Source organism: Macaca mulatta, chromosome 6 (genome assembly GCF_049350105.2).
Source record: "Macaca mulatta isolate MMU2019108-1 chromosome 6, T2T-MMU8v2.0, whole genome shotgun sequence".
NCBI classification, from domain to species: Eukaryota; Metazoa; Chordata; class Mammalia; order Primates; family Cercopithecidae; genus Macaca; species Macaca mulatta.
The window spans coordinates 18946729-18959691 of record NC_133411.1 but is presented as its reverse complement, the minus strand read 5'-3'; the positions used below and the strand labels follow the sequence as shown (position 1 = coordinate 18959691).

Below are 12963 nucleotides of genomic sequence, written 5' to 3'. Positions count from 1 at the left end.
TATGAAAAAAAGACAGAAAGGTATGGCCAGTAGGTGTATAGAAAAATGCTCCACATCACTAATCATCACAGAAATGCAAATTACAACCAAAATAAAACACTACCTCACACCCATTAGAATAACTGTTACGGAAACATCAAGAGATAACAATTGTAGATGAAGATATGAAGGAAAGGGAAACCCCTTGCCCTGTTGGTGAGAAGACAAATTAGTACAACCACTACAAAAATTAGTACGGCAGTTCCTCCAAAAACTAAAAATAGAGCCACAATATGTTCCACCAATGCCACACGGCTAAATATATATTCAGAGGAAATAAAATTAGTATACTGAAGAGCCCTCTGTACCCTCATGTCTACTGCAGCACTATTTACAATAGCTAAGATATAAAATCAGCGTAAGTGTCCAAAAATACATGATTGGATAAAGAAGATGTGATATGTATACACAACAAAATACGTCTCCAGGTTCATCTATGTGTCCTTATATTTTAAGGCTACTTAAGGAATAGCCTAAAAAGATAAGGACACATAGATGAATCTGGAGATCATTATGCTATGTGAAATACACAAGGCAAAGAAAGACAAATACTACTTGACCTCAATCTTATGTACAATCTAAAAAAGTTGATCTTATAGAAGTAGACAGTAGCATGGCAGTTACCATGGGCTGGGGTTGCAGAGGCAGGGTATTTGAAGAGACAGTCAAAACATACAAAATTTCAGTCACATGGGAGGAATAAGTTCAAGAGATCTATTTTACAGCGTGGTGACTCCACCTAACAATATATCATGCTCTTGAAAAATGCTAAGAGTGAATGTGAAGTGTTCTTAACAAAACTACAATAACTATGTAAAAATTAGCTAGATTTTGACATCGTAAAATGTATATAATACATCATGTTGTACATAAGAAGTATATACAATATGAAGTAGACAAGATTTATCAGTAAATACAGAGATCCATGGTTGGAAGGGGTTGGTGTTGAGAGAAGGAATAGAGAAGCTAGAGACAAAAGATTTTTAGAGAAGTGAAACTATTTCATAGGACACTATGGTTGTGGATGCCTGTCATGATGCATCTGTCCAAACCCACAGAATGTACAACAAAAACATAGTGAACCCTAACATAAGCTACAGACTTTGAGTAATAATAATAGGTCAATGTAGGTTCAATGATTGTAACTCACATACAGTCTGGGATAGGGAGTTGATACCGGAGGGAGGCGATGTATATGTGGGGGAAAGGATATAGGGGAACTCTCTAATTTTTGCCCAATTTTGCATAAAACTAAAACTTTTCTATAAAATGAGCACAAAAGTCCTAGCTAGAGCCACCAGGCAAGAGGAAGAAATAAAAGGTATTAACACTGGAAAAGAGAAAGTCAGACTATCTCTGTTGCCCAGTGATCTGGTGGTATACGTAGTAAACCTTAAACACTCCTACGAAAGACAGCCAGACCTTACAGGTAAATTCAGTAAAATCTCAGGTTACAAAAGTCTTGCACACAAATTAATAGCATGCTATAAACCAACAACAACCAAGATGAGAATTAAATCAAAAACTCAATCCCTTTTATAGTAGTTACATATGTATATGGGAATATACTTTAAAAAGAAGGTGAATGATCCCAACAAAGAGAACCACAAAGCACTGCTGAAAGAAATAATCGATGGTATAAACAAACAGAAATACTTTCCATGCCCATGGATTAGAAAAACCAGTATTGTTTAAAAAAACAACCATGCAGCCCAAAGCAAACTACAGATTCGATGCAGTTTCTCCCCAAATACCAACATCATTTTATGCAGAGTTAGAAAAAAAATTCTAAAGTTCATACGGAGCCAAAAACAGCTAGAATAGCCAAGCCATCCTAAGGAAAAGGAATAAATATGCAGGCATCACATTACCGGACTTCAAATTGAGGAGAGAAGTCATTTCTCTTACTGTCTCCTGTCTCTGAAGAGGAGGAGGAAGGAAAAGTTGAAAAACAACACGAATGAAGTCAATGGCAAGACCAGCTGGTGCCACTGATGACCAGGCCTGACGTTAAAAGATTAACCCCGCCCCACTCTAACCACATGTGCTCTCAATCTATCACGACCCTTTCACGTGGAACCCCTCAGAGTTGTAAGCCCTTAAAAGGGCCAGGAAATCTGTCTTTGGGGAGCTCAGCTTTTGAGACTGCTGACGCTCCCGGCTGAATAAAAAAACCTCTTCCTTCTTTAATCCCGTGTCTGATGAGTTTTGTCTGTGGCTGGTCCTGCTACAAAAGTATCCCAAAAGGCTACAGTATGCCAAACAATGTGGTATTGGCATAAAAGTAGATCCATAGACCTATGAAACGAAATAGAGAAAACAAAAATAAAGCCAACTGATCTCAAACAAAGCATACAGAAACATCAACTGGGGAAAGAACACCCTATTGAATAAATGGTGATGGGAACACAATAGCCACACACAGAAGAAGGAAACTGGATCCCTATCGTTCATCATCACAAAAATTTACTCAAGGTGAATTCAAGACTTAAATCTAGGTCCTGAAATAATAAAAACTCTAGAAGAAAACCCGGGAAAACTCTTCTAGACATCAGCCTAGGCAAAAAACTTATAACAAAGACCCCGAAAGCAAATTCAACAAAAGCAAAAATAAATCAGTGGGAGCTAATGGAAAGAAAAAGCTTCTCCAAAGCAAAATAAATCATCAAAGTAAACAAAAAACCTACAGAATAGGAGAAACTATTTGCAAATTATGTATCTGACAAAGGACTAATAGATACAGAATCTACAAGAAATTGAAACGAATCATCAAAGAAAACACAAATAATCCCATTAAAAAGTGAGCAAATGACATGCATAGACGTTTCTCAAAAGAAGATACACAAATAACTAATAAACAGGGGAAAATGCTCCACATCTCTAATTATCAGGGAAATGCAAATTAAACCCACAATGAGAAACAGCTGAGTTTCTCACCCACCTTACCCCAGTCAGAATGGCTAATTATTCAATAGTCAATAATTACTGACTAATTATTCAACAGTCAAAAAACAGTAGGTATTGGCGTAAATGTGGTGAAAAGGAAATGCTCAGGCATTGCTGGTGGAATGTCAATTAGTACATCCTCTGTGGAAAACAGTGCCGAGATTTCACAACGAACTCAAAGTAGATCTACCATTCCATCCAGCAATCCCACTACTGGGTACACACCTAAAAACAAGAAGTCATTATATCAAAGAAACCTGCACACATATTTTTATCACAGCACAATTCACAATTGCAAAGATATAAAATCAACCTGGCCGGGCGCGGTGGCTCACGCCTGTAATCCCAGCACTTTGGGAGGCTGAGGCGGGAGGATCAGGAGGTCAGGAGCTCGAGACCATCCTGGCTAACACGGTGAAATCCTGTCTCTACTAAAAATACAAAAAACTAGCCGGGCGTGATGGCGGGCGCCTGTAGTGCCAGCTACTCGGGAGGCTGAGGCAGGAGAATGGCCGGAACCCGGGAGGCGGAGCTTGCAGTGAGCCGAGACCGCGCCACTGCACTCCAGCCTGGGCGACAAAGCGAGACTCTGTCAAAAAAAAAAAAAAAAAAAAAACCCACCTAAGTGCCCATCCACTGATGAGTGGGTCCCAAGACGGCCATTCGGAAGCAGCTGTGGTCTGTGGCACTCACAAAAAGGAAGAGGGGCGAGTGAATGCAGTACCTTCAACTGAAATATCCATGTACTCACATTGAGACTATGTAGGAAATCAATCTGACCCATAGAGAATGAAGAAAAGCAGGGTGGAGAAACAGCCCAACCTGGAGCAACACAGAGCCAAGGGAACCCGTACCCCCAGCCGAGGGAAGCAGTGAGTGATTGCATGCTCCCGGGAAACCACACTTCTCCTGTGGATCTTTGCGATCTGTGGATCAGGAGGTCCCCTTATAGGCCCATGACTCCAGGGCCTTGGGTCCGATACATTTAGCTGTGTGGAGTCTCCGCAGAGCAGCTGCTGGAACATGTACAGAGACCCAGGAGCTTTACATACTCTGGCCTTGGGATCCCTGGCAAGGGCATCTGCAGCTCAGGCAAGGCAGAAGGTCTGTGCATACCCCTAGGAAGGGGTTAAATCCTGCGGGCTGAGCAGCATCAATCTGCAGGCCCCATTTCCACGGCACTTCACAAGATAAGACCCTCTGGCTTGGAATTCCAGCCAGCCACAAGAAACAAGGTGGAGCCTGCCCGAGATAGGACAAAGACCCCAGGAAACGGGCACACTCTATCTATGCTGTTTGGTCAGCTCAGCTGTTTCGGTCTGCGGGCTTTGGAGAGTCCAAATGGTCGGGATGAGGTAGGGTACCTCCAGCACAGCACAGCTGCTTTCCCAGAACGTGGCCAGACTGCTTCTTTAAGCAGGGCCCCAACCCACTGCTCCTTTTGGGGTGGGTACTCCCAGCCAGGGCCTCCAGTCACACCTGCCTGACAGAGTTCTAATTTCTCCCTGAGTCTAAGTGCCCATGGGGCAGGGCGTGCTGCTACCATGACTGTCCAGGCATCTCAGCTGGTCCAGTCTGTGGGCCTTGGAAAGCCCTAATGGATCAGGGGTTGAGGGAATCACCAATACAGCACAGCCGCTCTACCAAAAAGCAGTTAGATTGCTTAAGTATGTTCCTGATCCCATTCCTCCCGACTGCATGAGATTTTCCCAAGCAGTGTAACCAGGAACCTCCTACAGATGCATTCAAGCCAGCAACAAGTTTAGTACCCTCCTGGGTACTTCCAGAGGAAGAAGCAAGATGCCATCTGTGCTGTTTTGCAGCCTTCAAGGGTGATAATTCCAAGTATGGGAAAAACCCAGGCGACTACAGTCTGGAGCAGACACCCAGCAAACTGCAGCAGCCCTACAGAAGAGTGGCCAGAGTGGAAAAAAAAAAAAACCAGCAAACAACCACCACAACAAAACTAAAAACCCCATCTAAAGGTCAGCAACCTCAAAGCTTGAAGCCAGATAAATCCACAAAGATAAGAAAGAATTCGACAATGCTTTTTATTTTCTCTTATATTTCTTTCAGATGAAATTAAGCTTCACATTCACAGAATAACATGTCCTATCACATTCATATCACATTTTTGCATGTCTAACTTGATTTTTTCTCCTGAACTTTACTAAGTGATATTGATATTCATCAGTTTCAATTTTGAAAAAAAAAGAAAAGAAATTCATGTTGCCTCTTTTAATTCTTTTTTTTCCCTTAAAATCTTTTATTATTATTATTATACTTTTAAGTTCTAGGGTACATGTGCACAATGTGCAGGTTTGTTACATATGTATCCATGTGCCGTGTTGGTGTGCTGCACCCATTAACTCGTATGGAACCAAAAAAGAGCCCGCATTGCCAAGACAATCCTAAGTCAAAAGAACAAAGCTAGAGGCATCACCCTACCTGACTTCAAACTATACTACAAGGCTACAGTAACCAAAACAGCATGGTACTGGTACCAAAACAGAGATATAGACCAATAGAACAGAACAGAGCCCTCAGAAATAATACCACACATCTACAACCATCTGATCTTTGACAAACCTGACAAAAACAAGAAATGGGGAAAGGATTCCCTATTCAATAAATGGTGCTGGGAAAACTGGACAGCCATATGTAGAAAGCTGAAACTGGATCCCTTCCTTACACCTTATGCAAAAATTAATTCAAGATGGATTAAAGACTTAAATGTTAGACCTAAAGCAATAAAACCCAAAAGAAAACTTAGGCAATACCATTCAGGACATAGGCATGGGTAAGGACTTCATGTTTAAAACACCAAAAGCAATGGTGACAAAAGCCAAAATTGACAAATGGGATGTAATTAAACTAAAGAGCTTCTGCACAGCAAAAGAAACTACCATCAGAGTGAACAGGCAACCTACAGAATGGGAGAAAATTTTTGCAATCCACCTATCTGACAAAGAGCTAATATCTAGCATCTACAAAGAACTTAAACAAATTTACAAGAAAGAAAATCAAACAACCCCATCAAAACGTGGGCCTCTTTTAATTCTTAAAAAAAGAAAGAAAGAAAGAAAGAATTAGCACAATAAAAACCCTGAAAACTCAAAAACCCAGAGGGTCCCTTTTCCTCCAAATGACCACAACATCTCTCCACCAAGGGCTCAGAAGTGGGCTGAGAATGAGATGGCTAAAATGACAGGATGTGGATAAAAATAAACTTCACTGACCTAGAAGATCATGTTGTAACCCAATGGAAAGAAGCTAAGAATCATGATAAAACAATGCAGACTTAGACTCCGACACAATAATAATGAGAGACTTTAACACCCCACTGACAATATTAGACAGATCGTCAAGACAGAAAATTAACAGATATTCAGGACCTGAACTCAGTTCTGGATCAAATGGACCTAACAGATATCTACAAAACTCTCCACCCAAAAACAATAGAATATACATTCTTCTCATCACCACACAGCAGTCACTCTAAAATTGATCACATAATTGGAAGTAAAACACTTTTCACCAAATGCAAAAGAAGTGAAATTATAACAGTCTCTTGGACCACAGAACAATCAAATTAGAACTCAAGATTAAGAAATTCACTCAAAACCATACAACTACACGGAAACTGAACAACCTGCACTGGAATGACTTTTGGGTAAATAATGAAATTAAGGCAGAAATCAAGAAGTTCTTTGAAACTAATGAGAATGAAGATAAAATGTACCAGAATCTCTGGGACGCAGCTAAAGCAGTGTTAAGAGGGAAATCTGTTGCACTAAACACCCACATCAAAAAGTTAGAAAGAACTTGTTAAAAACCTAACATCACAACTAAAAATCTAGAGGACAGGAGCAAACAAATGCCAAAGCTAACAGAAGATTATAAATAACCAAGATCACAGCTGAACTAAGGAGATAGAGACATTTTTTAAAAACCCTTCAAAAAATCAATGAATTCAGTAGCGGGTGTTTTGAAAAAATTAATAAAATAGATAAACTTCTATCCAGGCTAATAAAAAAGAAAAAAGAGGAGATTAAAATAAACACAATCAGGTGGGTGTGGTGACTCACGCCTGTAATCCCAGCACTTTGGGAGGCCGAGGGGGGTCGATCACAAGGTCAAGAGATCAAGCCCACCCTGATCAAAATGATGAAACTCCATCTCTACTAAAAATACAAAAATTAGCTGGACATGGTGACGCATGCCTGTAGTCCCAGCTACTCAGGAGGCTGAGGCAGGAGAATCGCTTGAACCCAGGAGGTGAAGGTTGCAGTGAGCCGAGATAGTGCCACTGCACTCCAGCATGGTGATAGAGATTCCGTCTCAAAAAAAAAAAAAAAAACCACAATCAGAAACATGGGTGATATCACCACTAACCCCAGGGAAATACACACAACCATCAGAGACTATAAACAACACCTCCATGCACACAAACTAGAAAATTAGAAGAAATACATAAATTCCTGGACATGAACACCCTACCAAGACTGATCCAGGAAGAAATCAAATTCTCAAATAGACCAATAATAAGTTCTAAAATTGAAGCAGTAATTAATAGCCTACCAATCAAAAAAAGCCCAGGACCAGAGGATTCACAGCTGAATTCTATCAGAGGTTAATTAAAAAAAAAAAAGAGGGAGCTGGTACCATTCCTACTGAAACTATTCCAAAATACTAGGCCAGCATCATTCTGATACCAAAACCTGGCAGAGATAACAACAATAAAAGAAAACCTGAGGCTAATATCCTTGATAAACATTGATGCAAAATTCCTCAACAAAATACTGGCAAATCAAATCCAGCAGCACATCAAAAAGCTTATCCACCACAATCAAGTAGGCTTCATCCCCATGATGCAAGGCTTGTTCAACATACACACATCAATAAATGTGATTCATCACATAAACAGAACTAAAGACAAAAACCACATGATTATCTCAATAGATATAGAAAAGACCTTTCATAAAATTAAACATCACTTCATGTTAAAAACTCTCAATAAACTAGGTATTGAAGGAACATACCTCAAAATAATAAGAGTCAGATATGATAAATCCACAGCCAATATCATACTGAATGGTCAAGGGCTGGAAGCATTTCCTTTGCAAACTGGCACAAAACAAGGTTGCCCTTTCTCACCACTCCTATTCAACATAGTACTGGAAGTCTTAGCCAGAGTAATCATACAAAAGAAATAAAGGGCATCCAAATTGTTAAAGAGGAAGTTAAACTGTCACTGTCTCCAATGGTATGATTGTATACCTAGAAAATCTTAAAGACTCATGTAAAAAGCCCTTAGATCTGTTAAACGAATTCAGTAAAGTTTAAGGATACAAAATCAATGTATACAAATCAGTAGCACTGCTAAAAACCAACAGTGACCAAGCTAAGAATCAAATCAAGAACTCAACCCCTTTTATAATAGCTGCAAAAAATAAAGTACTTAGGAATATACCTATCCAAGGATGTGAAAGACCTCTACAAGGAAGAGTGCAAAATACGGCTGAAGGAAATCATAGATGAAAGAAACAAATATAAAAACATCCCATGCTCATGGATGGGTAGAATCAATATTGTAAAAATGACTATACTGCCAAAAGCGATCTACAAATTCAATGCAATTTCCATCAATATTCCGTTATCATTCTTCACAGAACTAGAAAAAAGCTATTCTAAAATTTATATGGGAGTATAAAAGAGCCTGCATAGCCAAAGTAAGGCTGAGTACAAAGAAGGAATATGGAGGCATCACATTACCCAACTTCAAATTATACTGCAAGGTTATAGGTACCAAAACAGCATGCTACTGGTATAAAAATAGGCATATAGACCAATGGAACAAAATACATAACCCAGAAATAAAGCCAAATACTTACAGCCAACTGATCTTCGACAAAGCAAACAAAAACGTAAAGGAGCGAAAGGACACCCTATTCAACCAATAGTGCCGGGATAATTGGCAAGCTTTATATAGAAGGATGAAAGTGGATCCTCAACTCTCACCTTATACAAAAATCAACTCAAGATGGATCAAATACTTTAAATCTGAGACCTGAAACCATAAAAGTTCTAGAAGGTAACATCAGAAAAACTCTTCTAGACATTAGCTTAGGCAAAGACTTAATGACCAAGAACCCAAAAGCAAATGCAAGAAAAACAAAGATAAATAGATGGGACTTAATTAAACTAAAAAGCTTCTGCACAACAAAAATCTTAATAATAATCAACAGAGTAAACAAACAACCTACAGAGTGGGAGAAAATATTCACATACTATGTATCTTACAAAGGACTAATGTTGAGAATCTACAAGGAACTCAAAGCCGCAAGGAAAAGAACAAATAATCCCGTCAAAAAGTGGGCTAAAACATAAATAGGCAATTTTCAAAAGAAGATATGCAAATAGCCACCAAACATATGAAAAAATGTTCAATAATGATCAGGGAAATGTAAATCAAAAGTACAATGCAATGCCACCTTACTCCTGCAAGAATGGCCATAATTAAAAAATCAAAAAATAATAGATGTTATGGTGGATGAGGTGAGGAACACTTTTACACTGCTGGTGGGAATGTAAACTAGCACAACCACTATGGAAAACAGTGTGGAGATTCCCTAAAGAACTAAAAGGAGATCTACCATTTGATCCACCAATTCCACTACTGGGTATCGGCCCAGAGAAAAATAAGTCATTATATGAAAAAAACACTTGCACACACATGTTTATAGCAGCACAATTCACAATTGCAAAAACATGAAACCAGACTGGGCGCGGTGGCTCATGCCTGTAATCCCAGCACTTTGGGAGGCCAAGGTGGGTGGATCATGAGGTCAGGAGATCAAGACCATCCTGGCTAACATGGTGAAACCCCGTCTCTACTAAAGATACAACAAATTAGCTGACATGGTGGCAAGCACCTGTAGTCCCAGCTACTCCAGAGGCTGAAGCAGAAGAATAGCGTGAACCTGGGAGGCGGAGCTTGCAGTGAGCCGAGATCGCTCCACTGCACTCCAGCCTGGGTGACAGAGTGAGACTCCGTCTCAAAAAAAGAAAAGGAAAGAAAGAAACCAGCCAATGCCCATCAATCGGGTCGATAAAGAAAATGTTTTTTATATATACATATATATATAAAATATATATATGCATATATATATTTTATATATATATGTATACATACACACACACACACACACACACACACACACACACACATACCACTAAATACAACTCAGCCAAAAATAGGAAAGAAATAATGGTATTCCCAGCAACCTGGATGGAATTGGAGACCCCTATTTTAAGTGAAGTAACTCAAGAATGGAAAATCAAACATTATATGTTCTCACTTATAAACGGGAGCTGAGCTATGACAACACAAAAACATAAGAATGTTACAATGAAACTTGTGGACTTGGGTGGAAGGGTGGAAGGGGGTGAGGAATAAAAGGCTACACATTGGGTACAGTGTACACTGCTCAGGTGACAGGCATACCAAAATTTCCGAAATTCTGTGCATTAAATAACTTATCCATGTAACCAAACACTACCTGCTCCCCAAAAACTACTGAAATAATACTAATAATAAACAAACAAAAAGAAAACAGGAACATATACACCATGGACTGCTACTCAGCCATAAACAGGAATGAAACTATGTCATTTCAGCAACTTGGATGGAACTGGAGGTCATTATTCTCTGAAAAGTAACTCAGGAATCTACAAGCGAATAGTGCACCATCTCACCTAGAAGTGAAAGCTAAGCTATGGGTCCACAAAGGCATGCAGTGTAGTATACTAAACATCAGAGATTCAGAAGTGGGGAGGGTGAGAGGAGGGTGACGGAGGAGAAACTGCCCGTTGAGTAAAATGTAAACTAACTGGGTGATGAATGCACTCAAATCCCAGACTTCAACACTATACAATTCATCTATGGAACCAAAGACAACGTGTACTCCTAAAGCTATTGAAACACACTTTAAAAAATTTAACAACAAAACAGTAATAATAAGAAGCTCGAATTTTAAAACACTCATATGAACTTACTTTGTAAGTACTGATATCATGGAATCTCTTGTTCTGTGTGCCGTACCTACATGGAATTGGGCATTAATTTCTACTACAGGTATCACAAAAGTCTTTTAATGGTGTATTTGAAGAGAATTCACAACTACACAATTTATGTATGGCACCTAAAACCACAGGTACCCCTACAAATATTGAAATAACAAAATACGTTCAATGTTTTCTTAGCTCAGCTGTGACCTCGGGTCAGCAGGTCAGTGAGGTCAAGGCTGGCTTCTCAGGACCTCATGGCATTCCCATCATGGGCAATGGCAGGGTAGCTCAGCTCAGGCTCCCTTCCCCCTTCAAAGGGGAAAAGGAGCTTGAGGGGGCTGAGGGGAAAACCAGTGACAGTCACATGTGATTCTTTTCTCAGGAAAGCTTTGGCTTATCCGGAGTCAAATCTGCTGGAGGCTACAAGAAGATTTTCATGAGTGTCACTTTTGGGGAGAAAATGTCACAGGAGAATCCCTGACAGAGAAGTGACCATTTCAAATTTTTCCAATTTCCATACCCCCTCCAACCCCCCTCCCGACACACTTCATTCTCAAAGGAACTGATAAAACCTCATGATCTCAGGCCTTGGTGTTTGGGAGCAGATGTGTACGTTGGCTAACTTTCGACTTTGCTAAAAAATTTTTTCCACTGTCAATATTTCCATGACGATGGAAAAATGTAAACTTTCAGATTATCTTTCACACCTAGAACTTTGGGTGACCCACCCACCTACCATTCCTCCCACAAGGCACATGCCAGAGTTTGCCCCTCCCTTGGGTGTGTGCAGAACGCGGGGACTTGATTGGATTTTCACAACCCTGATGAGCTTGAGGATCTAGTGAAGCAGGGAGTACAATGGAGGGTAGCTGGGTGGGTTTAATGCAATCATCTGAGCCCCTTATAAGAGGCAGGGCTTTACTGAGACCAGAGATCTCCAGTCAGAAAGAGACTGCCTGCGAGGGAGATTCCTGGCCGCTGCTGTGAAGACCAAAAAAACCCAGGACCCTGTGGGGAGACTAAACAGCCCAGCCTCTGCCCCACAGACCTGAGAGCTGGTAAGTCTGGGGCTGGGTTTGCAGGGACTAAGTGTGTAGGAGGGTCATGCGCATGGATCTCAACTCACAGGCTCTCTGAATCCTGAATCCACAGCACCACTGCCCTCGCTCTCTGACGCCAGCACCGCCTGCAGCAGGCCAGGCTCGGCCCAAAGAGAGGGGAGAGGCTACAGCCCAGGCCATGGCGCGCACCAAGCAGACCGCCCGGAAAGCCACCAACTGGCAGGCCCCCAGGAAGCCCCTGGCCACCAAAGCCCCAGGCAAGAGGTTGCCGCCTAGAGGAGGGATCAAGAAGCCTCACCGCTATAGGCCTGGCACCCAGGCACTGCGCGAAATCAGAAAGTACCAGAAGTCCACGCAGCTGCTCCTGCGCAAGCTGCCTTTCCAGCGCCTGGTGCGCGAGATCGCCCAGGCCATCAGCCCGGACCTGCGCTTCCAGAGCGCGGCCATTGGCGCCCTGCAGGAGGCCAGCGAGGCCTACCTGGTGAACCTCTTTGAAGACACCAACCTGTGTGCCATCCATGCCAGACGTGTCACAATTATGCCCAGAGACATGCAGCTGGCCCGCCGCATCCGCGGAGAGGGTGCTTAAGAACCCAAAGGTAGCTAAGCATAGGATTGGGAGTGGAAACAGGCAGAAATCAGGTCTTGGTGGTGTTTCTGTGTGCTTTTGTCAATGTCTAATCTACCTTGAGGGTCATAAGGCACTAGTAGTGTCAAGTGGGAAGTTTCAGTGAGCGAGTTTCAGCACTTCAACTCTACATCAATTTGCAAGAAACCTGTTCATTTTCACTGGACTACGCCTCTGTTTAGACTACTTCAAACCAAATAAATCTCTTCCTGATGGCAA

The 12963-nt window shown here is 41.2% G+C and overlaps 1 protein-coding gene across 1 annotated transcript; it reads left to right on the top strand.

Moving 5' to 3' along the window:
* Window positions 1-11983: 11983 nt before the first annotated feature.
* On the top strand, window positions 11984-12963 carry H3Y1 (H3.Y histone 1). Its single transcript, XM_001110711.3, has one exon. It carries the CDS (start codon window positions 12295-12297, stop codon window positions 12703-12705), a length of 411 nt encoding a protein of 136 aa, XP_001110711.1. The 5' UTR covers window positions 11984-12294; the 3' UTR covers window positions 12706-12963.

Coding starts and splice junctions, on each gene's coding strand:
- H3Y1 (XM_001110711.3), top strand. CDS start 12,295: ATGGCGCGCACCAAGCAGACCGCCCGGAAAGCCACCAACTGGCAGGCC.